General features: G+C 41.3%; 1 protein-coding gene across 1 annotated transcript in view; it reads right to left on the reverse strand.

Moving 5' to 3' along the window:
* Positions 1 to 26,656, reverse strand: part of LOC135710936 (roundabout homolog 1-like) — a 376,781-nt gene that overhangs the window by 19,184 nt on the left and 330,941 nt on the right. Inside the window, exons 9-10 of the mRNA XM_065233660.1 lie at positions 23,919 to 24,099; positions 10,127 to 10,297 (exon numbers count right to left, since the gene is read on the reverse strand). Coding sequence (XP_065089732.1) covers positions 10,127 to 10,297; positions 23,919 to 24,099 — 352 coding nt within the window. The remainder of the gene's footprint in view (positions 1 to 10,126; positions 10,298 to 23,918; positions 24,100 to 26,656) is intronic.

Consider the following 26,656-nt stretch of genomic DNA (forward strand, 5'->3'; position numbering starts at 1 on the left):
GAAATAGGTTTGCTCCTTTAAGAGATGTTGACAATAAAAAAAAGGAAGAATATCTCCATTAACTTTCTAATAAAAAAAGATAGCAACATGGCTGCGTCATCAATATGCGTAATCATGAGTTCTAAATGTGTTCAAAACAAAGTTTTTACGAGAAAAGAACGTATGAAAAAATATTCAACTAAATCTGTTTTTTAGAGGCCACCCTAACCAGCTTGTTCAAAAAAAAATGAACCATTAGAGATATAAATGTGATGTCTTTAACAAAAATGCTTGGAATTGATTGTTTGCAACTTTTTAGAACATTGCGTTGGTTTATCTCAAATTATAAGAAAAAAAAGTTTGTAAATCCAATTCACCAATTTTGTCGACCACCCTAATTTCACTAACATAAAAAGAAAAAGATCGGCCAAAAATATGAAGCAACTTTCCCCAAGGCACTTCATGTATACCTAGAACTGACATTTTTGTCTTCCTAAATTCGACTTTGGGACTTGTACAGTGGATGGTCGTGAAAGGGAAGTAAAGCCATTGGTCCCCGGTTCATGAGTTGATGGGTCGATAGGTAGGGTCCAGGTGTGGGAGCTGCCTCACCGGCGTTGGTAGCATTGATGCTCAGTACGGAACAAGATCGACGGAAAACAAATCAAGAAAAAAAAAACAACTCCGTATTATTCGAAAACTCTTATAGACGTCTTATAATTATGAATTCGGAGTTATGATCGAAAAATAAACCCTGAAGACCATGAATGTTCCTCATGAACATCATAGACGCTCCTCTGAAAGATAATAGACGTCTCTTCAGAATGAACTCGGAGTTGCTACTGGAAAAAGGACCCCAGGGTCCATTGGATGGTCCTCCGGAATAAACGGAACATCCGTTAAACTGGATCGTTCAAGAAAACTGATTTCACCACTCTATGGTTTTTTAGAACTGCTTATAGACATTATTTTTCAATTTATTATCATGGATGATTTCTAGGTGGTATTTAAGTGTTTAATAACTTCTAGGTGCTATTAACGAAATTTTTGAATATTATTCCTTGAAATTCTTGGGTTTCTTTCTTTTGACTTCTAAGAAATCTTTCTTTTGAGTTACAAGTTAACGAGGGACTATATTTAATGTTTATAGTTTAAAATCATCACATTAAAATTGAATCAATAAGCCATTTAAGAATACAGTCTTATTGAGTTATTATTCATATTAATTTATGAGTGGTATAAAAAAAAATCAAGGATCAATTTTATAAATTTACCACTTTTACAGATGTTCTAGATCTTTTAGTGGACCATCCCGTGGTCCCCATTATAAATGTTCTGGTCAAAATTCCGAATTTATTGTGATAACACAGACAAACAGACGTAATTCTTCATTGTGTATCTTCGTTCACGCATTTAATGGTTGACTGGAATATTATCAGTTTCGCGAACTACTCGCCGCAGCGCTGGCATCGGATCACTTTGACGTTTCTATATATTCTATAGAACTTTTATGCAATATTGGTTGCGAGTTAGCGAGCAAGCTTGATTTTCGCGAGAAGCCCGAGAGATGTCGTTACTAAGGTCCTTTGTATTGAGATACTATGTTTTCAAGAAAAAAATTTACAAGAGATATGTCTGTTTGTCTGTGGTGATAATACGTTTATGAGTTATTTAAAAAAAACCGTAGAGCTCTACGATCAGTTTAATGAATTGGCCACTTTTACGAATGTTCCGGATCTATAAGTGGACCATCCTGTTGTGCCCAACATTCATTTTGCTAAGATGTCCATGAATGGTTTCTAAAAAAACACGGAGCTCTAGGATCAGTTTCATGAATCGACCACTTTTACGAATGTTCCGGATCTTTTAGTGGACCATCCCGTGGTCCCCAGTATAAACTTTCTGGTCACAACTCCGAATTTATTGTGAAAATACGTCTATGAGTGGTTTCTAAAAAACCGTGGAGCTCTACGATCAGTTTCATGAATTGAGCACTTCTCCGGATGTTCCGGATCTTCCGGTGAACCCTAGTCTCCAGAGTCCATATTCCGAACACAACTCCGAATTAATGTTGATAAAGGGTGTCCACGATGAAATTGCCACACACAAAATTAATTCGCAAAATTCGAGTTTTCATCCGATTGCCATCAAATTTTCAGGGATTGAGAAATAACTATTGAACTTCATTTTACCATTTTACTCGTATTTTATTTACAGTCCATACGCAAATGCCCGCACCTTGGCCTTAACCCCGGCCATAAGATTCTGCACAACCTGTGAATCAACCGTTTTTTGCATGTAAACCCATACTTTCTTCAGTTCCTCGACTGCCTTCACTACCTTAGGTCGTTTGGGGCGGAGCTCCGGAGTGTTGGGAGGGTTGAACATTTTCGGCACGAAATTGACCTTATTGTCCGCATACCACTTCAGCACGTCCTTGGAGTAGTGGCATGAGGCCAAATCCGGCCAGAAGATTGTTGGGACGTTGTGGGCCTTCAGGAGAGGAAGCAGCCGCTTCTGGAGGCACTCTTTTATGTACACCTGTCCGTTCATCGTGTCCTGGGTCACGAAAGGTGCACTCCGCTTCCCGCACGTGCAGATGGCTTGCCAAACCAGGAATTTCTTCGCAAATTTGGACATCTTCTGAGTGCGGACATGCTCCGGAACGCTGAACTTTTCCTTGGCCGTGAAAAACAGGTTGCCGGGGATCTGTTTGAAGTCGGCCTTCACATATGTTTCGTCGTCCATGATGCAGCATTCAACTTTCGTCAGCATGTTGAGGTACAACTTCCTGGCACGGGTTTTGGCGGACTTGTTCTGCTTCTCGTCGCGATTAGGGGCCTTTTGTACCTTGAACGTTCGAAGCCCAGCCTTAGTTTTGGCCTTCTGGACAAAACTTCGGCTTCGGTGCAGCTTCTTAGCCACATCCCTAACGGAGGCGTTCGGATTTCGGTTGAAGGCCCCAACTACGCGGTTGTGATTTTTGGTGTTGTACGGAATACTTTTTCCTTCACTTCTGGGCTTCCGATCGGTGGTCAACCGTTCCTCGAACCGCTTAATCACTCGCGACACCGTGGAATTCGCTATTCCCAACGTTTTAGCGATGGAACGATGCGAGAGATCCTTGTTCTCGTGATGAATGCGCAAGATTTTATCACGCACGAGCTGTTCTTTCGACTCCATTTCCGCGAGTTTTGATCACAGGACTTTAAAACTTGCAGGATGTAAATAATGCACTATGAACTAAATCCACCCAAATTTTCATTAAATTCTACCCAACGGTTAAAAAGTTAGAGCAATTTCATAGTGTGGCAATTTCATCGTGGACACCCTTTATGAAACCAAGCTTAGTAGAGGTCTTAACGGCAACATAAGCCTCATACTCCTTGAAGGTGAGTTGTGAGTCAAGTGAATCAAGTATCAGTTATATGCTTAACCGAAAGGTGATTTTTTCCTGGAGAACGCTATAATGGTACATTTAGAAGCATTTAATACCATCCTGTTCCTATCACACCAAACAGCAAAAACGTCCAACTGCTGCTGAAGAAACAATGCATCTCTTCGATCTTTGATGACAAAGTATAGTTTGAAATCGTCAGAATAGGACAGCTTCAGGCAACGGATATAAAAGTGATCGTTACGATTAAAATATGAACGGTCCCAGATGACTGCCTTGAGGTACACCATAAGGAACAGCGAACGGTTGAGAAATATGATCTCTTATCTTCACTGACATCTGTAGACCGGTGAGGTATGGGCGAAGCCAATCAAGAAGGAAACCGTGAAAGCCAAGTCGCTCTAGTAGATAGCATCCACTTGATGACCTCTTTCCATCTCGCGTATGATTTTAATTTAATTTATTAGTTTACATCAACAGGCTGAGTGTAGCCCCAATGATGTTTAAGTGAATAACATTAAAATACATAGTCCAGCTTACTAAAATACACAATACACATGGTCATTCAACGGTTTACTGCGTCAGAGAAAATACGGGAAAAGCGCCGGCGTAACATCTCTAGTGTCAGGTTGAAATTGAACACTGAAGAAACAGGATTGAACACACGTTGCAGGCCGTCTTTAGCACCGTTCATGCTGTAGTTAGTGCGATGCTGAGGCAATCTTAACATAGCGTTATTTCGCAGCGCTCGGGGTTGCACGTTCACGTTGATCTTCTCCAGGATTGTAGAACAATCAACTCTACCCTGTAAACTATCCGCGATGAGCAGGGCCCGCGAAGTGTCTCTCCGAGTACGTAGAAGCTCCAGATTAATCAGTTGACATCGACTTTCATAACTGGGTAGACGAAAAGGGTTTCTCCAAGGCAGCTTCCTCAGAGCAAATCGAAAAAATCGACGCTGAACGGACTCTACTCTTTCAGCACCATTGTTATAGCTTAGGTTCCATACTGCAGAGCAATATTCCAGGGTGGATCGCAGTATAGCGGTTTGAGACAATGTACATCGGAAAAATTCTTGGCAATCCTGAAAATGAATCCCAAAGATCTTGACGCCTTGTAGACAATGAACGAAATGTGTTGCTTAGACGTTAACTGGGAATCCAGAATAACTCCCAGGTCTTTTACGTGGTTGACACAGCTTATAGTTGTTTCCTTAAGTACATAATTGAACATGATCGGTTCCTTCTTGCGAAAGAAGGTGATAACTGAACACTTCGCGGGGATGACCTCCATTCGGTTCAAGTTGCACCAGTTAGCAAACGCTTCGAGCTGGCATTGGATGAAGTGACAGTCATCGATAGAACGGATCCGGATATAGATTTTAAGATCATCTGAATACGATAGACGAGGGCTTTCTAGGACCAGATTCACGTCGTGAAAGTACAACAGGAAAATCAACGGGCCTAGTTGACTTCCTTGAGGTATCCCTGATGTGGCTGGGTAAGTAGCAGACTGACATTCACCAACGGTTACCATCAGCTGGCGATCACTGAGATAAGAGCGAAACCATCGCAGGAGGTTGCCATTTACCCCGAGTCTATCTTACCTAGCAATCGCAATTGCATGGTTCAGTTTATCGAATGCAGCCGACAAGTCGGTGTAAATTACGTCTGTTTGAGCCCGTTCTGTCATGCTTTCCGTGACATACGATGTCAGACAAAGTAGATTAGTGCTAGTAGAACGACCGGAAACGAAGCCGTGTTGATCACTACTTAGATACTGCTTACAATGAGAGAGCAGGGGCTCCATGATGACTAACTCGAATATTTAACTTCGAAACTGAGCTCAACGATGTGATTCCACGGTAATTATCCACGTTCCGTTTGTTTCCCTTTTTGTGAACAGGAAACATATGTGCAAATTTCCAACAAGATGGAAATATACCACTCGAGATGGACATGCGGAATAGATGCTGCAACGGTGTCAGCAAGCTGGCTATATGCTTCTTCAGAAATACTAATGGGACACCATCGGGTCTTCATGTCAATTGCAGCCAACGCTTGACCGGAGAGTGGTACATTACTAGGCGCTAGGGTAACGTGGTCTTCGGTTAATATCTCATCAGAGAATACGCTGGAAAACATGTCTGAAAACAAGCGACAGTTCTCCTGAGAGGTGGAAGAAACTTCTCCGTTGAACATCATTGACGATGGTAGGCCAGACTCTTTGCGATGCTCGTTAACGGACTTCGGGTATGACTTGAGTTTTCTCTAAATCCAACGTTGATATCGCGAATAGCATTGATGGCTAACTCGCTTGAACTCATGATTGAGCCTAACGTAATGATGTTTCAGCGACAGCGTACGATACTTGATGAATTTCCTTAGTGCTGCTCGCTTGGTCGATTTCAACTTTCGCAATTGGCTCGTCTGCCAAGGAAGGTGTGACGTTTGCGCAGCGGTTTCAACGTCATCAGGGTCCAGGAGGCGCTTCCCCAGTCTATGCTAGACAGTACATTGATGACACTACTTGATGAGCTTTCCGAAAATCGTATGACACGTTTGTGGAAATGTCTTCAAAATCCCGAACGTGACTATCTTGGACAGTTACAACCAAAGGAGGATGATGAGGAACTTGCTTTACTAGTGAAGAAGGTGCCGTGGAGATAACTGGAGCAGTGTCCTGAGCGCTAACGAAACAGAGGTCTAAGCTTCGATTTTTATCGTTAACTACGTCATTGATTTGAGATAGCGTTGCTGCACTGTAGCTATCCAGAAGGCTAACTGATCCTGTATGAAATACAGAGTGTACAGGGTCTGGATAGTGAAAGCCACTGTGAGACGGTTTCCACGAAACACCAGCTAGATTGAAGTCACCCAGAACAACAAGTGTGCGATCACTCAGTTCAACGGCAACCCATGCTTGTTCCACACAGTCCCACACGTCATTCTCTTAAGCTCTCGTCTTCAAACCGGAACGGACTGCCACAAGAACACCACCTCCATTAGATTTCCGACTGTTTTTAGGATTTCGGTCGCAGCGAAAGACTTCATACTCGCGTCCAAACGCCTGGCTGGAGAGCGTTCGAGAATCGAGCCAAGTCTCGGTTAGAATGATGACATGATAGCAACGGTCCAATACAGCTAAGCGGTAGTCGTTAACACCAGAATTCATTCCACCGATGTTCTGGGAATAAATAATAACGTCTTATTTATGACATATGGTAGCACGAGGTTGGACGTTATTCCTGGAAATCACGGAAACATCAGGCACCGAACGAACATTAACATTACCATGCGGATACTCGCCATAGGGAGTGGGTTGGAAGACCCCTTCTCCACATGCAACCACAGGCCCGGAACGACTATGAATATCGTAGGCGGCAGACGGCAGGACTGGTTCGAATGGATTTGGGGCTTCCACAATGCTTTCTACGGCGCGTTCCGGGTTCCAAGTAACAGGTGTTAACGAAACGTTTCCACGATCGGCGACATCCAGAGTGCTGAAATTTGAACCGACATCAGGCAGCGAAAGTTCAAAAACGTGTTTATACTTGCCTGACATAGCAAGCTGGAAGACCCCCGATCCACATCTAAGCTCAAGGCCGGAACTACATTGATGAACGCTGGCTGGGATCGGCACGACTGAGTTAGAGGAACCGAGGGCTTCCAAAATGCTTTTGACTCTGCATCCCGGTTGAGAAGTCCTATCATACGTCTATTCGTCTGAAGTTTAGTAACCATAGGATTCACTTCACCATGGCCCGTGATAACCTGGGTGCGGGGAAACTCATCACACAACGTAAAACTGGAATCACATTAATACTTGCCTGTGCAAGCATGGTGGAAGATTCCCTTTCCACCACCAACCGCAGGGCCGAGACGGCTGTGATGAACGGAGGCTGCGATATGCCGGACTGGGTTGGTGCGTCTCGGTTGTATTTCTGGAAGTGCAGTCTGAAAGACCTCGTCATCGATATCATTACTCCTTGAATCGCTTAACTCCTGATATCGCCGTCACTCCATAAGGGCAGCATTAGTCAATTTTGTGATTTGCAAGGTTCGCGAGTCTTTAAATTCAAGAAACTGGATACTCTCAGGTCACGAATCACAAGAAAGTGCCAAGTCACGCAGTTCCTTTTTGACGCCAATCTTGAAGGATACGAAGTTCAGCGTGGATGGGTCTCTTCCTCTAGATACCAGCCTGGCCACCATTGGTTTATCACTGAGATCCAGTGCCAAACACTCACGAACGAGTGCCGTAATGTCATCGTTCGTCGTGCTAGGGTGAAACGCGGCTAGATACACCCACACCTTATCCGCATTTTGGTTGACACTTCGGATCGATTCAGTTGGCGGCTTCGTGCCGCTGAGAATGGGCTTCTCGTTCGAGCTAATTGAGGTCCGGCGACGCTTCGGTGTATTACGAGCTGAGTTGAGCCGTTCGGATTCAGGCTAAGACAATGTTGAAGCAGATGGAAGCTTCGAATCCACTTTGGCCGCTAAGGCCGCCACTGCCGAATTCAACTTTCCGATATCTGCCTTCATCGAACCGACTGCTTCTGGTATGACATAGCTAGTGATGGAAAAGTTTGCGGAAACTCACTATGACTCGTGAACTTTTCCCTTGGTGAGCTTCGTGAAATATCGCGAACTTTTCCAACACTGCACATAGCTGTGTACATCGTCACGACTGATGATGTTACGGAAATGGTCATTGAAAAAAAAAAGCTCAGCACAGTGGTCGCACATCCAAAACACGTTTTTCGCATGCATTCCCAGCTGGTCAAGAAGCTTCAGCTCGACCTTGGCACAGATGACGTGAAAAACGTCACCACAGAACCCACGACAAAAAATGCGTTCCAATTCGGAAACGGTCTTCTGGCACTTTTTGCAAGCCATATTTGATTTTTTTTGGCCGGTGGTTTAAGTAGCCTAGTTATGGAATGCGCCCGAAGGGTAGTTTCTGAAATTGTTCAGCAGATGGCACTTCGGTTCAAAAAAAATTGATCGAGGTGGTGTGGTAGGATGTATAAGTATTCACCACAATCACAATCACGAATATCACTTCTCTCTACACAACGTTTCTTCGACACAAATTTTTACAACAGAGACACCGACAAAAAAAGGTCACGAATGTAAGTTACGTTGGAAATAAATACACAAAAAAACGTGAAAATAAGTAACAACAATAACCATCGATGTAGCAGCAGTGATGCCAAAAAAAAAGATTGATGAAGTATATTGATTGAGATTTGTAGCGGTCGACCTCTTCGGCAGAAATCCGTGTTGTTCGGTCGCGAACGTGATGTAGCTGGAGCTAGTGTGTTTTAAATAATCTAGCACCAATAGTTCAAAAAGTTTTGAGACTGCGCATAAAGCAGCGTTGCCATGGTAGTTGGACTGCTTATTACCTTTTTTGAAAACAGGGAATACAAAACAATCCAACCAGGCTTCGGGAAAGATTCCCGATTCCAACACAGTTCTTAATAACTGCAGAAGGGATCCGTGAGGGCCAATGCTGAAAGAATTTTTCAAACATCATTTCTCGAGGTAGGCAGATGCGGTCCAACAGCAACTTTTCCGGTATTTGATTTTTAGATTAACGTTAAATCATAGACAAGCAGACATAACACTCACAAGTTGTTCATCGAACAAGCCTTTAACGGTCAACTTAAAAGGATCATAGTTGGTGGTAGCGCCACCTGTGGCGCGCATAGCCATTTCCCTTTAGTTTGACGTTTACACACTACCGCCATCTGTTCAGCGTACTATCCACCACAGTGTACTCAACAGATGGCGGATGTTTAGCGACGATGTTTTACAGCGAGAAATATTCAATGTGTTATGTATGTTTGTCTTTGGTTAAATCAAAATTCTACGATGTTTTACGTCCAACGTTTTAGTCTTGAGCTTCTTCAGGGATTTTTGTTTTGTTGTGGACACTCATTTGTGACTTGTCCGTAGATGATATTTAAACTCGTGACTTTGCCATGAGAGGTATGGACCACATGATGAAGATCACAACCCCTGGATCGAAACGGTGGTGGTAATAAAACAGTGCACTGAGAGTTTTTGACTAAAATTCGTATTTTTGATCAGGAATTTGAGGTATTGATTATAGGATTGGGATAACAGGACAAGTTTGTGAGATAAGCGTGAACGGAAATGGGAAGTTTTAAACACTTATATCATTTAGCATCTGTCTGGAGATAAATATACAATTGTAAGTAAGGATTGCAATTCCAAATCCTAATTGAACAAGGAATTCCGTCAATTCTTAATCTTCTACACCCTACCTTGAATCCCAATTACGATGAATGCTGCCCGTGCATCGACCCATTTCGACACATCTTTCTAAACAACAACTCAGTATGACTGTCATCTACGAATCACCCCCATACCGGCAAAAAGCCGAATGACAGTCATAACAGTGCACTCTCTCAATCTCACACTATGAGGGATTCTAATCAAATCCATGTCTCACTGGATCGTGTGAATTGGCACACTTCCACCGTCAACAAACGACAAGCAACAATCCATCATAATTAGAGCCTGCAGGATACGAGCAGCAGCAGAGCAGATGGAACATTTCTCTCCATCCCAAATGAGCAAAAGTCTGCCTATAGATACGCTAATCAAGAATACCCCACCCCTTTCATGCATGACTCTTCTGGAAAAGAAACAAACACATCCACCCCCTCCCATGCGAATGCAAAATAATGCGAGATGAAGCGAGAGTGTGTCTTACCTCATTCCAGCCATGGGCGTTCCGCGCCTGAATCATCACCTCGTAGACCGAGTTAGGCGATAATCCTTTTATCACATGTGACATAATAAAATGCGTCGGATCGGAGCGGGTTAATGTTGGCACTAGAATCGTGTCCTCCCAGCTGCCCGGATGTTGATATGTTTCGTTCATCTAGAGTGAGAGGGATGATATTTTTTTTTTTGCGCCATTGTTTTATTTTTATAGCGAATTGACGATGATGACGACCCGTGAAGTTCATTCGATCGACATCGGGGTCGGAGATTTTATCGATATCGATTGTCGTGGGTGAGCGCAGGGTGTTATCATCATTTCGTAGACGCGATGGAGGCGTTGATGTTTGTTAGGCAGACAGTTGGACAGCAGAAGCAGCATCAAATGATTCGGCGAAGGCATTAACGATGTTGTAAATGACCGTGTCGATTTACCAGATTGAATCCGTTCCGAATGGTGGAGCATTATGGTTGTTGTTGTTGTTGTTTGACCGTTTCCGGAAGTTCATGAAAAGAGATGAGACAGTTCGATAATTAGATTGGGTGTGAATGATGCTGATTTGGTGTTATGTTGGATACTTGGAAATGGCTACCATTTAACATTTTGCAGCCCAAACGAATCTCGTACAGTTTTGAATGTTATGAAGGCTAGTTTTGGATTTAATCTGTATTGTATTGAGTGTAATCTATTCATCGTAAGAGGTTCAAAAGATGTTTGTAGACTTCATTGAATTTGTGATGGCTATATCTGGAATACGTTTAATAAGTGATTGAATGAATGCCTTTTTAATCAGACGAAAAACAAGAAAATTGTTTTTTTCAGATATTAAGAATATATGTTAAACATAATATACAAAAACTCTATTCGATATCAAAGGGAATGCTACAAAATGGAATCAATGTTTCCAATTTGTAAATAGTGTTGGGAGTAAATTCAATCATTACATTTTACTATCAAAGCTACCCGGTGAAACATAACCGTGACAAAATTATTCTTTTTATATGCAGTGGTGTTTTTTCAACTCAAACCATTGGTTCCTTCAGAACGTTGTGAAATAGAGGAAGCATAGATCCGATTCACATGTTTACCAAACTAATTCCGCCAACGTTATTTTCTTCTTCTACCCCCGGGGGGGGGGGGGGGAAGGTGCAAATTATTACCTCCCGGAAAGCCATTCATCCTCGGAGCGTGACAAACTGTTCAAATTAGATTAGCTGCTCTGTGCGCCATTTTCCGCCAACCGTAGTAGAGTGTTTTCAATTCCCTTCTTCAAATCAGTATTCTCTATCTGCTATTGCTTTTGCAAAACTTCGACGTACTGGTAGGAGTTCTTACCTAAAACCACCACTCAGCCAGGAGCTCATAGCCAGCCAGCAGTGAGTGGAAAATAAAACTGCGATGAATGAAGAGCGAGACACGCCACTGTCACTAAATCAAAGCTAAAGTGACTCAGTGGAGCGCACGGTCGTCCGTCTATCGGTCGTTGGGTGATGAAAAAGAATGATAGAGCCAAAGTCGTCCAACTCGTTGCCCCGAAAGACTAGAAACACCATCGTCATTCCCATCCCCACATAAGAACTCCAAAGACTTGGGGATGGAAAATGGAAGAAAAAAGACCCCCGTAAAATGAATCACTGTGGTGGGACTGTCAACCCTTCACCAGCCCTTCCTGACCCTTGCGTCACTCTCTCTCTCTCTCTCTCTCTCTATGGTGCTCTTTGGCGAACGAGGGCGATGAAAGCGTATAATACCGAAGAGTCATTGTGACTAATGAAACTGTGATAACATCCGCCACCGTCAGCACTGCTGCAGCTTTCTCACTTTCATTCATCCTCCTGACGAGCAACTCTGGTTCTTGGTCTTGGGATATCTTCAGAAAGTTAGCAGCAAAAAGAGCACTGCATTCACTACTTCTAAATCTCCTGCGACGGCTGAGAGTCAACAGAGGAACCATCGCAACATTGCTCCGGCCGGAAAAAGATGCCCAGGCGCAGAAAATGGCAATGGAAAAGTAATTAAAGATTAATAAAATGATAAATTGTGCAAATAGACAGCGCTGGGAAGATGACGACGACTCTGTTGCAAGGTTTCGACGAACGACGACAGACGATGAAATGTAATCATCGGATGAAACGCTTCCAGGGCACCGAACGAGCGAGTAATAAGATTAACAGTCCGAGAGATGGCATCCTTTTATTGCCGGGTGAGATTGGGAGATTTGGTTTCTGCAGATGGATTGTGGCAGTGCTTCAGAGAGGGACGATGTCTCACTTGAGCAGTTGACTTTAAATTTTTAATGAATAATCGTTTTAATGGAATTAGAAGTTAAATTTCTTTTTAAATTTATTTTTGTTATATTTTTAAGTTTACGAAAAACATATATTTTAATATTTGCAAAAGAATAGTGAGCTAAACTTTCAAATTTTAAATCAACCAATTCATTTCTAAAATTATGTAAGAATATTTGAATTTTCCTATCACAATTTAATGCACGCTATAAAAAAGAATCTAACAAAGGACTTCAATATGATTTGCTGCAGACCATACCAAAATACTTAGGGGTTTAGGGGCCTCTCTTAGCTCAGTCGGTAAAGGCGCAGCTACAAAGCAAGACCATGCTGGAGGTGGCTGGGTTCAATTCCCGGTCCGGTCTAGGAATTTTTCGGGTAGGAAAATTTCTCGACTTCCCTGGGCATAGAAGTATGATTGGACTTGCCACACAATTATACTAATGCAGAAATGGTACAGGCATCGAAAGCTCTCAATTAATAACTGTGGAAGTGCATCTAGAACACTAAGTTGAGAGCACGCAATAGGCTAATATATGCGATAAGCAATAAGCTTGAAATGCGAAGAAGAAGAAGAAGACAATGAGCAGCACTGTACTCTACAGGTGGCAAAGGTAGCATTTGCCACACAACAATATTGCTATTGTTGCTTGAGCATCTACTAAAGGGACCTTGCTTCTTCAAATTATTGTTAATTTCAAAAATTTCCGTTAACATTTTCTAAGCACCATCATTTTTGTTTTCCTATTAATCTAATATCATACTTGACTTTCACCAAACTTGAGGAAAAATCTAGAACCAAAACCAAAACCTCGGACGAAAGAAAGTTCCCAAAACTACCAGTAAGTTATCTAATCAAACCCTTAAGTTTTAAGTATGCTGAGATTCTATCAATTTCCCAGAGCTTCTACTAAAATCACTGAGCTTCCACAATTTTTGCGAAACTTCTATGAAATCCCTTCAATTAGCGTCGGTAGTGGCAATAAAGGCCTACTAAAAATTGCCCTACGGACCACCTGTAGCGATGGTAGATGCCCATCACACAGATGTGTGTGTGATGTGTGGAAAAGGAAGGTAATAATTTTGATGATATATGTAAATAGGGGAAATGCAGGTCATGTCGGCCTAAATTTTCAATAGCAACCAAAAATATCCATTAATAACGTCCCAATGACGCGTTCATCTAGATAAAATTGATAAATAGCAGATTTTTAGCGATGGGCCCAATCTTAGATCCATAGGCCAACATTAGATACATTTCCCATAGTGCAAAAATGTTTTTTTTAACTGCTGTTATGGCTCGAGTGACACTTGCCTTTGATAAAAAGAACACGTCTACTGAGGATTCATATTTCTAAAAATATCATCTATCAATGAAATCGATCGTCATTTTTTTTATATCTTTATTAAGGAGACTTTCAGCCCTGGGCTGGTTCGTCTCCGTTGCGGTCGTCATTGAAAAGCAATGCAACTATGTTCTGTCAATCTAATTGAAACTTTTATTGGCTCTGTTGTCTTATTAATTTGAGCTATAACGGCCTCTTTTCTGATTTTCATCTCTCAATCTATGGAATCTACACCAAAACTATGTTTGAATGAAATTTCTATAAGAAAATTAAGAACATGATGTCGTAGACTACACATTTTTATATCATACAAGCTGAGTGTGCCCGGCCTTGCTCGTGATTCAATATAAGCTTGAGTTTATGCGCCGATTAAAAAAAGCATTATATATTGAATGAAACCCCCCTCCCCACCTCTTATCTAAGGGACTACCCCCTATAACAATCTCTTTATACCACCACATGCCAAATTTGGTTCCATTTGCTTGATTAGTCCTCGATTTATGCAGAAATTTCTGTTTTATTTGTATGGGGAGGAGTCTCGAACCATCATCAGAACCTTTCCCTACCCCAAAAACCTCTGCATACAAATTTTCACGCCGATCGGTTCAGTAGTTTCCGCGTCAAAACACAAGTTTTAGACTCGTTTATCCCTAAAATTTGTTTAAATGCAGCTTACTTAAATTAGAAATGACACTTTTAAGTAGGAAATTGACCAAGCTGTTCAATGAAGGCAAGAGTTTTGTGCTAAATGGCATAATTTTTAGTAAGAGCCATTTTATGGCAAGCATAGACCAAAACATAAAAAAAGTTCAATAACTCAGTAATCTTTGAGATTTGATCATATGCGTAGAACATTTTTTTTTTACTTAAAATATGATCTTCTATCACCCCTTAAAATATTTGCACTAAGGAACTGAACACCCTGTATAGAAAAATGAATTTCTGTCTGTCTGTTTGTTTGTCTGTCTGACCCTTATAGACTCGGAAACTACTGAACCGATCGGCGTGAAAATTTGTATGCAGAGGTTTTTGGGGCAGGAAAAGGTTATTATGATAGTTTGAGACCCCTTTCCTCTCTGTAAAGGGGGGCTCCCATACAAATGAAACAGAAATTTCTGCATAATTCGAGAACTAAGCAAGCAAATGTGAGTAGCCCCTTAGATAAGAGAGGAAAGGGGGCTACGTACAATATAACATGCTCTTTTTTAATTTGCTCATAAACTCAAGCTGAAATTGAATTCCGAGCAAGGCCGAGCACACTCAGCTAGTGATCAATAAAATTACTATGATTTTCCATTTTCCAGATTTGGACGAACTTGATCGACACTCCTCTTCAATGTGTTCTTTGGTTGGGAACCGATGGAAGCGTTGTAGCGTATGAACTGCTGACGGTGACATATGGCACCAAATCAGCACCGTATCGGGCGACTCGTACGTTGAAACAGCTGGAAAATGACGAACGAGAGCAGTTTCCCTTGGCTGCACCAGCAGTAGAAGAGGACGTGTATATGGACGACGTTATTTCTGGAGCGGACGACGTCGAATCTGCGGTCGAATTGAGGCGACAAATCGACGCAATGATGAACAGTGGAGGATTCAAGTTGCGAAAATGGGCCTCCAACTGGCCCGCTGTTCCCGCACATTCCAAAGGAGAATTTGGCGCTACCGGATTCTAATGGGATCGACTGGGACCAGGATGCAGAGGTGAAAACATTGGGTTTTGACCTGGCTTCCCAACGTGGACTGTTTCAAGTTCTCGTTCACGATACCACCACTAACGGATGACCAGATACTAACGAAGCGACAAGTGCTCTGCTTCATTGCGAGATTGTTTGATCCACTGGGACTGCTCGGTGCGACGATCACAGCAGCGAAAATATTCATGCAAAGGAGCATTTCACAAGCAAATTCCTGCACTGAACATGCTTCGCATACAACGGTGTGTCATAGCACCAAGAGCGGTGTCCGTGCAATACCACTGCTTCTCAGATGCATCAATTCTTGCTTACGGTGCGACAATCTACGTTCGGAGTGAACGACAAGATGGTTCGGTTTCGGTGCACCTTCTGACCTCGAAATCAAAGGTAGCACCTCTCAAGGTACAATCACTACCACGGTTGGAGCTATGTGGTGCTCTTCTAGCGGCTCAGCTTTGGGAAAAGATAGCGGAATCTCTGAAGGCAGACGGAAGCGTTCACTTCTGGTCGGACTCAACCTAAGTTCTTCACTGGATTCGTTCTTCTCCAGGAACGTGGACCACTTTCGTGGCGAAAAGGGTCGCCAAAATTCAAGCGCTGACAGAGGGAAACAATTGGAGACATGTTTCGGGAAGCACCAATCCCGCTGACTTAATTTCACGCCGAATCGCTCCGAAAGATATTCTCGAGAACGACTTATGGTGGCATGGGCCCACCTGGTTAGAGGTTCCTCCTGAAGAATGGCCGAAAGGAGCTGGAAACCCACCAGAAGAAGAGTTAGAACGACGACTTACTGGCTACGCTTCATGGACAACTTACGGTGTACAGAAGAACCAAGACGGACAGGTTTTCTATTCGCTAGCGGGCTGAACCTAGCCGAATGTGCGATCATCCGGAAAGTGCAAGCGGAATCATTCTCGGAGGAGATCAAGCATCTGTCATCAGCCTCTCCCGTTCGTCAAAATTCTCCCTTGCGAGTTGGTGGTAGACTAGCGCACTCCGCGGAATCACAACAGACGAAACACCCGATGGTTTTATCGGCTAGACATCCATTCACGGAATTAGTTTTACGCCTTTATCACCATAAACATCTTCAAGCTGGGCCCCAACTACTTTTGGGTACGGTTCGGCAACGGTATTCGTCACTAGGTGGTAGAAATCTTGCGCGGAAGGTCGTTCGTCAGTGCCAACGGTGTTCCCAAGCGAGACCGTCGATGATCCAGCAGCAAATTTGTGAGTTACCGGCTGCTAGAGTTACAGTTTCAAGACCGTTTTCCAAGACTGGTGTCGATTTCTTCAGACCAGTATACATCCGTGCAGGACCTGGACGACAATTTATGTCGGGAACCGTCCCGACCGATTGTTGTTGACTTCTACTTGCCCGGTGAACGTACCCTTTCCTTCCTTCCTTGTAGAATCCGTATCCTTTCCAAATCCTTTTGTCATCCGTAGACCTTCCTTTACCGCATACAGAACACTACACCAATTTTTACACAAAATACAATTTATTGCAAAAACACTACATTTATTGAACTTAAACTAAACAATAATTTCGTACAGGGTTCGACCCCGGTCGGCTACTCGCGACGGTGTACTTTTGTGACTAACTTACATATTTCCTATATTTACATTTATATCGCTTAATCCTACTTCCCACATTCTTCTACGAGAAACTCTCTCATTCTCCGTGCAGTTCGTTTGTAGAAGTGAGTGCCCGCGGCCAAGATGGGAAATGACAGGTGGGCAGGAACTCACGGTCTCCCAGTGTTGGTGAGTTCTTTGCCGTTAATGTTCACGAGAAGTTCACTATTTTGCCATACAGAAATTCAAAACAAAAATTTTCATCAGCGGATTTGGACTGTTTTTGACCTGTTTCGTACGACCGGAAGGTGTATGCTGGTCACAAATGCCGTGCCAAACTGATTTCTTACTCAATTAATCAATCTTTGATGTGAATTTCGCTAACAAACACGAGGAGCATTTCTTATAGCAAACTTGCCATAACAAAATGGGCATGGTTCATTTAAGTAAACAAACTAACACTTTTTCCGACTGTGGCACCTCTCTTACTCGCCTGGGCCCGCGGCGAATCGGTTCACTACCACTAGCCACCACACTCAACCGATTGGTAGCACGGTGGAGTATCTAAATCCCTGTCAGTGCGTTTTAATTGGCTGCATCCGCTGTTTTTCTTGTTGCTCGCAAACAGGGACTGATATGCAATTATAGGCAGTATATCTAGCTATAAAATTCGATTTTTCAGGAATTTAAAAATGGGTTTTCGTAGGATGAAACTTTACACTATTTGCCGTTATTTGCCATCAAATTCTCAAAAATAAAATAAAAAAATCGACTTGTGACAGTATTCCATGAAACTGACGATACGTAGAAAATCGTCAGTCAGATCTGATGACATCGTGATGATAGGTGCGAATTAATACAAAAACAGCTCGTTGCAGAGGTGAATCTCCTTCCACCCCACCGCTAGTTGTCAAGGTGATCCACTCATCACGGCTTCCACTGCGAGGATGTTTTTCTACACGACGGTATAGAGAGAGAAAAATTCCAGATTTTTCCAGCTGGTGAACTATTGCTTACTGCTGATACCTTGAGCGAGCGCCAGGCGAGTAAGAGAGGTGCCACGGGTGCCACAGTCGGAAAAAGTGTTAGTTTGTTTACTTAAATGAACCATGCCCATTTTGTTATGGCATGTTTGCTATAAGAAATGCTCCTCGTGTTTATTAGCGAATTTCACATCAAAGATTGATTAATTGAGTAGGAAATCAGTTTGGCACGGCATTTGTGACCAGCATACACCTTCCGGTAGTATGAAACAGGTCAAAAACTGTCCAAATCCGCAGATAAATTTTTTTGTTTTGAATTTCTGTATAGCAAAATAGTGAACTTTTCGTGAACATTAACGGCAAAGAACTCACCAACACTGGGAGACTGTGAGTTCCTGCCCACCTGTCATAAAACCGTCTTGGAGCGAGCGTCTGTTGCGAAAATGAGCGGAGACGACTTTAAATTATCTTTATTGTTTGGTTTACATTTCTGCACAAACCTAGTCAGCAATTTTGAAATCTAATTAAGGAACGTTCGCCTCTAGATGGAGATCGTAATTCTTGTACCATCCTCAGCACTCTGTTCTAATTCGCTTAAGGTGCATATACAGGTAAAAAAGTGAACGACAAGTTAAATTAATTAGTCAAGGACAATGTTTTGTTTTCTCAGAAAATACTGTTTACCGGAAATACATTTTTACCTGCTTTACTACCAATCCTCAGAAAGCAAAAAAACATTCAAATTTGTGAAAAAATTAGTTCTCACGAGCTCAATCTCTCAATTTCCATGTTTTTTATGACACCCAATTTGGGATTTCCTTTCATAGATTACAAAATAGAGTAGGGTAGAGAACTACTTCGGTCTAATCGCCGATTTATCGAGCAGAAAACTTCAAATAAATCATTGATTTCAGGGTTAACAAGTCAATTAGGCGTTTGGTACGATAATTTAGTTAATAAGCTACCAAATAAAGTCAATGAGAACGCGTAATATGAAGGTTTGCACCCATAATTACCACAAACAAAAGAAGTTCTCCGACCGAATCATTTTTTTTTCTTTATCAGATAGGCCGAAGTGAATTCATTGGCGTTTCAATGCGTGAGGCCGAGTTTAGAATCCGTAGGCCGAGTTTGGCGTCAAGAAGCAGTGTAGACTTTTAACAATAACTAAACAATTTGTTTCTCTATATCAAATCTTACGGTACGTACAGAAAGGTAAAATTTGGTAGCCATCAGTAACAATAGCATTCCCTTTGGTGCTTAACTGCGCTAGATTAAGAAAGACTAAGTGCGGGTTGTGCCTAATAAGCCGGAAATGGGGTAGTTAACCCTATCTGACACTACAAAACATCTTATCATGTTAATCTTAATGCATATATAGAGGTACCAGACATTTTTGCACTGCACTGTCCTCTGTGAACAGTTATTGGAAAAATGTGAATTATGTGTAGTTTCCGATCGATGCCACCGCCAACAACAGCACTGACATCTGATGGAACATGAAAGCTGATTCGTTTTTTACTCAATCACCCTTGTAGTGACGTAACAATGTTTGTTTCGATCGGCGCTTACATAGGAAATTTAATATGGGTTAAAGAATTTTTTGTAGGGGAATTGGCTCTAATGTTGGCCTGTGGATCTAAGATTGGGCCCATCGCAAAAAATCTGTTATTTTTAAATTTTATCCAGATGAACGCGTCATTGGGACGGTAATAATGGATATTTTTGGTTGATTTTGAAAATTTAGTCGATTGCTGAATTTATGTATGAGGCAAAATTAGGGGCATAATGTTGAGGTAAATAATTGATTATTGAATTACCACTCTATATACCATGAAAAAGCAGCCTGTTTGTGAGTTTGTGCCTGTTTTCAAGTAAGGAGTTATCATAAAAAAAACAATTCACCAGCTGGTATTTCTCTGCGACTTTACAAATAAATACAATCAAACAAAATCATAATGCAGAACTAGGATTTGTTTCACTTTATATTTCACAAAATTGCTTTCGAGTGTTATGACATCGTCTCCCGCAAAGTTTACATTTTGACATAGGATTACGTCTCTCGGCAACATATTGGGGATGCAATTGAAAAAAAAACAAAATCAACCATGCTACCAAAAGTGGTCAGGTTTTGACCACTTATAACTCTGTCAATAGTGGATGGATTTTATTTCTAAACAAGCCAATCGATTGGTAATTTTTCTTTAAAGCTGCTTAATTGAATACTTCATCAATTTTCAATAGGTCACTATTGAAAATTGCACAAATGTCCAACTGTGGAAATGGTTATCAAAATTATCACCGATGATTGAAAAGTGGTTTCCCTAACATAGTCGCCAAATATTGATACCGAGCACGTAATCCTACGTCAAATCTACGGTCGAGTCTTGGATACAACCTCTTAATTTTTTTTTTCATGAAAACAATATCGATTGGTGTAGGGTTGAGCGCTACTTCGTCGTAATCGCCCATTTACGTTCTATCGATCAGAAATGATCAATAATATCAATGGTTTCACCGTCTACAAATCAATAATAGTTTTGTTCCGATGCGTTAGTTCATTAGCTACAACATAAAACCTATAAGAGCGCATTGTATGAATATTTACGCTCATTGTTCTCAAAACTAAAGAAGCGCTCCTAGCGAATCCCCCTTCTTCTACGTTTATCCGTAGGACGAAGAAAATCTAATGGCGTTTCAATGCGTTAGGACGGAATTGAAATTCGTTGAACGAATTTAGAATCAAGAAGCAGTATTAGATTTTAAACAATATCTCAACAATTTGTGACTCTTAATCAAATCCACCGGTATGGAAAGGTGAATAAATTTAGATGTCATCTTCGACAGAAATATTCAATTTATTGTTTAAACTCGTTCAGAAAAGAGAGGTAGAGTATGGGTTCTACTTAGTACGACGGAAATTAGATCAAAAACCCTATTTGGATTTTAATATCATCTAGAAATGACAAAGTTATAAACGTTCAAAACCTAACACCTCTTCGTGAGGGTCACAATTTTCGATTTTTGATTTACCCCCTGTGCCTTCCCGTAAGACGTAGTCTGCGTCAAAAAAGATAGAAATATCATATGGGGTTCGACGAGATTCGAACCATTATCGACTGCGTGAGCGTCAGTACTACTAACCACTGCTAAGGAAATAATGAAAGCCCAACAGTTTCTTTAACAGCCACGGTTATATGCTGTTCAATGATAAGCGTTGGCTGCAGCGCCGAACACTCATCGCTTCTAGCAAAGATTTACAGTTTCTTACGGGATTTTTCGGTGGAGTGAAAGAATAGTATAAAGTTCGCAGGATTCGTACGCAGACTGACGTTTGCTTATGGGTTTTTACTACCGTAAAACTTTGATAGTATAATTTAAAGAATAAATTTACTCACTGTGCTTTTTCCAAATAAGAAACATTGGTTTTATATTGTAGCTTGGGGTATTTCCGTTGATATCGTATAAAGTTTTTATATAGTATGTGTTACATATTTTACAAAAATATTAAAAAACCATTTTCGTATTTCTTGCTTTTTTGAAAAAGCACTCAAACCATCACTTATGAAATGTATTTCCGATACAGCCATCACAAATTCAATGTTGTATTCTTATTGCTTATGAAGTTTTCTGATTATATACTCATTCAAAGTTTTATATTTAAAGAACTTAATTGTTTGAATTTCACTCATTTTTTTCTACATTCATCGAGCATTATCAAATAACCCCAAATCAAAATACTGAAGTTCGGTCACAAGACTAAAAAAATAGTGCAAATGCTTTAATTTTCGTTCAACATATTACTAACGAATTAACTCTTGGATCCTCAGTATTTGTTTTAAAAATATAAAATTTGAAAAACATTCAATGCTGTAAAAAATATTTCGAATATACTTAAAAAAAAAAAAAAAAACGGCGCCGGTGGTGTAGTGGTAAGCGTGATAACTTCTCACCCCAGCAGGCCTGGGTTCAATCCCAGTCGGCGCCGCCGGGATGTTCTGAGGCATAACATCTCTGATCAAGCCGTTGGTCCCCGGTTTATAAGTTGATGGGTCGATAGATAGGGTCCAGGTGTGGGAGCTGCCTCCCTAGCGTCAGTAGCATTGGTGCTCAGCACGGAAAACAAGATCGACGGAAAACAAACCAAAGAAAAAAAAATACTTTAAAAAACTATCAATGTTACCCCGTTTTACGGTATTTACTACTTTTAGGAGTAAAGAGTTTCAGAGTCAACGTAAACGCCAATGGAAATAAAAAATACTTTTGCGATAATAAATTTCGCATTGATATGATGTGAATAGAATAAATCATTTTGATCAATTTTTCCCTGAACTTGTCTACCAGGGGAGCAAACCATTTCAAATTTTACGGTTTTTTTAATCACTGAAATTATTCTCGTTGAAACCAGGCCACCATTGACATATGATCTTGAAATTCCAACCAATCAAGCTCGACCCTGAGTCCACCAATCAAGATTGATTGGTCAAAACTAATGAAAAAATTAGATTACCACTTTCCTTAGCTCAATTTAATGGATGCATCGTTTGTCAAGGAGCCTTACGGTTTTCAAAAAAGTTGAATTTCTTGTAATTCTTGACCTATCTATCATGTCAAATCTTTGAAATTTCACATGGAACCCACCTGCAAACAATATTTTATTATGAAGAGGAAGGATAGGGCTTTCATTCAGATTGGTATTTTTTGGTGGCCATCTTGGGATTGACCACCATATTGGGCTTTATCAGATTACTGAATTTCTCACTATGTTAACAACCACCAATTTTGATTCTGAGGTTACCATCTGAGAGAAGAGAAAAATTCTATCAGATACACCCTACAGATTAGGTGAGCAATGAATTTAGCACTATGAAACAACCTGGATTCCGGTGTGTAGATAACTCTTTCATCTTTTAGCGGCAACTTTTAGCGATTTTGCCAACTTTGCGTGCGAGTAGCTCGGATTTTCGCGATGCGCGAGCAAAATTTTGATACGCTGCTCTTCTTGCTTGGACGGCATTTTGACAACTGAAGAGTGAATTCCAAAATCAAAATAGGAGCAACATTCTACACACACACACCTTCAAAATGAGGGGTGTTCAGGTTTTTTAAATGCAAAATTGAAAGAAATACGTCAAGTTGATATTGACCAAATTTTGACCGTATCACCCTTTATACTTTCGACTACGGTACTATATCCAAGTAGCAAATTTTCGTCTTTAAAAGTTGCAGCAACTTGATTGTGACCAAAGTATGTCACATATGACTTGCTCAATATCGACTAGAAAAATATCGAACTGCAGCCAATTGACTGATTGTTTTCCAAAAAAAAACCTGCTATCGTCACACCGCCTACCTCAAACGCAACCATCGCTTCCTTGAAACACCCATAAAACTCAGTCTCACCCGTCACTAAGCGAAACGAAATCACTCCTGGAAGTATCAATCATTCCGGCCGCGTGAATCAAATCAAATGGATCATTAACTCCAGACAATTGTGGCGTGCTTTAACCTTCTGTTGTTGGTTTGCTCACCTCACCATCATCGTGCCCCGGAGAAAGATATCGACCCATTTCAGCGCCGAGTAAATGGGATTAAAGGCTTAATCGTAATTAATATATCACAATATTCTCGGCTTCCCTCGATGGCCCACGCTCCGCCAATTTCATCTCCCTCTGAGGTACGATGATGGCTCGGCGTGAAAATAAAACATCCCCAGACTACCCCCGAAGCGTTATCTCTCGATGGGTGTTGTTGATACCGAACGCCTGATTATGATGATTATGATGGTTATTATTATTGTTATTACCCTCACCGCCATGCGGTTGGTAAATATTTAGGCGATGCTTTTTTTTTCCGCCATCACAACCACAACAACATCAACCTACCATTAGCTTCCGGTACAGTAGCTTTATCTCGTCCAGCGGTGGTATCGATTCGATCGTATAGGTGAGATTGTAGCGATCGAGATGGTTGCTGTAGGCCGGCGAGAGGAAGTTAGCCGGACCGGGTCGGCCCGACACTTCGATGTACTTTTTCGTTCGACCGAGGGCGTTGTCTGCCACGCAGCTGAAAAAGGGAAGAGAATGAAATTAGAATCGGGGAAATCGTTAGAGCTAAGTGGAAATGTGAAGCTTTTCGGTGAGTTTCGGTTTACAGTACAAGGTTCAATATCACTGCATTTATGAGTCCGCTTTGAGAAGCGTCCGAGAACGGTTGTGTGTTTTTGCTCCGCTGCGTGCTTTTTTTTTAGAGCTCGGGCTATCTTTGTGCTGCCGTGTAGTTTTTCGGTGCTCGCATTTGAATAGTTTTATGTCCCGGACGCGATAATTCTATTTAGAATGATTTGTGCTGATGTTTTTCCCCTGTTGCTTTGGTGCCTGGTGTGCTCTCGCTCCCTTTGTTGACAGTGTGACTCGACCGCGCTGATCTATTATTAGGTTTTTGCGGTGTGCATTGCTTTTGTGCACAGAGTGACATGAAGAAGAAAAGTGATATTTAGTTATTGTGTGTTTGGATTCGCTGGAGGAGGAATTGTTTAAAAATGACTAGAGAAAATTAAGCATCGAGAATGCGCTCCCGGATGTATTGATTTGGTGAGTACGTTCCAGTTGAAGATTGTTCTCTCTAAATATCCCTTTTTTGAATACGTTTCATCAATCAAACATTATTATATGTTGGGTTTGGGGGGGGGGGGGGGCAGCCTAAGGGTTTCAATGGATTTGTAGACTGGACAAGTGTTCGTGGATTTGCCAGTCCCTTGTCACGTGTTGATAGACGTACATCTTGTCGTTTGTCTTCCAAAGGTCTTCAATGAAGTTGATTCACCCAGCTGCAACAAACCATCAGGCAGAACTTTACAACCAGTGAAGTATCTGCAGTCATATGTAATCCTTGCACTGATGGTGGGTTCTATTCACATCACATGTTCCCCTATAAAAAAGTGAATTTGTGTCGCATATATTATAATCTCATCTGATTCTGGATTTTACAGTCAGCTTCACAGGTGTCAACCTCCTGCCCAGGAATAAGGAAAACTTCGTTAAAGTCTCTTATTGTGTTTCCCTTCCGACTGGGGGACTTGTAGACTTCGGGGCAAACTTTCTTTGACGGTGGTGGATTATTCCCTTCGTTCGCCTCCGTATCCGAAACTGGCTACATCTGTTCCAATTCTGCTTCAGCCTCCAAGCGAGTCTTGAACTCTCTTTTTTTCACTCAATTGATACGTTCCCACATTGGGTTTGGCATGGAGAACTCGTCTTGAGAGAGTTTCGCTACCGCGTTTTTTTTCCGGCCAGTGTAGGATTCCAGCTTCTTTCCAACCAGAAAGAATTACGGTTAGGCATGTTTCGCATCTTTCAATTGTTTGTACCACTTTAAATGGCATTTTTTCCGCACTTGAACTTGGACGACACTAGCTGACTCCCTTCCGAAACATTTTGAACTGTCACTTTTCTCCAGGCAACTTTGTCATCATAAAACTGAACGGTACCAAGTCAAGTCAAAATGGATAATAAATAAACAATAAGGTATTCAAATTTACTTTATAAATGCTATAATAAACCATTGTGCAGCGATGATCGAGACGTTTCCGTCGGATAAGATTATTTTGCGGCCGAGTGTCTAGGAAGCTATGGAAACCGAAATGGCTCTTGATTTTGTTTTATGCCCTTATAGTATAAACCACCATCGCACTTTGTGAGTTGCCCCAATAGAACCCTTGCTTTTGGTTTGAATCAGTACAAATTCGTTCTATTATATATATAAAAAAAAAAAAGAAGTATACATATTCATTTTCTTCCGAACTAAATAAACCACCATCACACTTTGTGAGTGGCCCCAACAGTATCCTTGCCGTTGGTCTAAATCGGGTCAAATCGGTTCTAATAATTATTTTATATTCAATCAAGTAAACCACCATCACACTTTGTGAGTGGCCCCAACAGCATCCTTGCTGTTGGTTTAAATCGGTTCAAACCGCTTATAATTAATTATTTTGGTCATTGATAAAATAAAATAAACCATCATCACACTTTGTGAGTGGCCCCAACAGTATCCTTATTGTTGGTTTAAATCGGTATACACACATCTAATAATGATCTACATCTCTAGACAGCCGGCTGTTTAGAGCATAAATCGAAAACACTTATAAATAACTACACAAAACAAAAGATCGCATCACTTATCAAGGTGAATCCTGATCCAACGAACCTAACCCACTAACAAAACCTCCTTCCTGTGACTTTTGTGGGATGCAGAGGTAAACACGGTCCCAAAACAACAAAAGTCACACACTAACATTCCTTCCCTCTCCCACCTGATTGCAAGGACGTGGCCGGTGACGTTATTGATCTTTAAAGGTAGGAGTCACTGGAACATGTACACTGAGAATGGCAGGTTACTACCAAGCCCCATTCAGTTGATTCTTTGTACAATTTCACTGGTTCAGATCAATCACGGAGTGCAACTATCGATACGTGCAGTCAGACTAAGCTAAGCTAAGCTAAGCTAAGCTAAGCTAAGCTAGCAAGGTTCAATATCACTGCATTTATAATTGACCCAGAATTCGACTAACTGGAAATGGTGAGAGGATTGGAATGGTTTCATAGATTTCTTGATTATTTTA

The sequence above is a fragment of the Ochlerotatus camptorhynchus genome, unplaced genomic scaffold (assembly GCF_037179485.1).
Source record: "Ochlerotatus camptorhynchus isolate MF236.1 unplaced genomic scaffold, CSIRO-AGI_Acam_v1.1 ptg000406l, whole genome shotgun sequence".
Classification (NCBI taxonomy): domain Eukaryota; kingdom Metazoa; phylum Arthropoda; class Insecta; order Diptera; family Culicidae; genus Ochlerotatus; species Ochlerotatus camptorhynchus.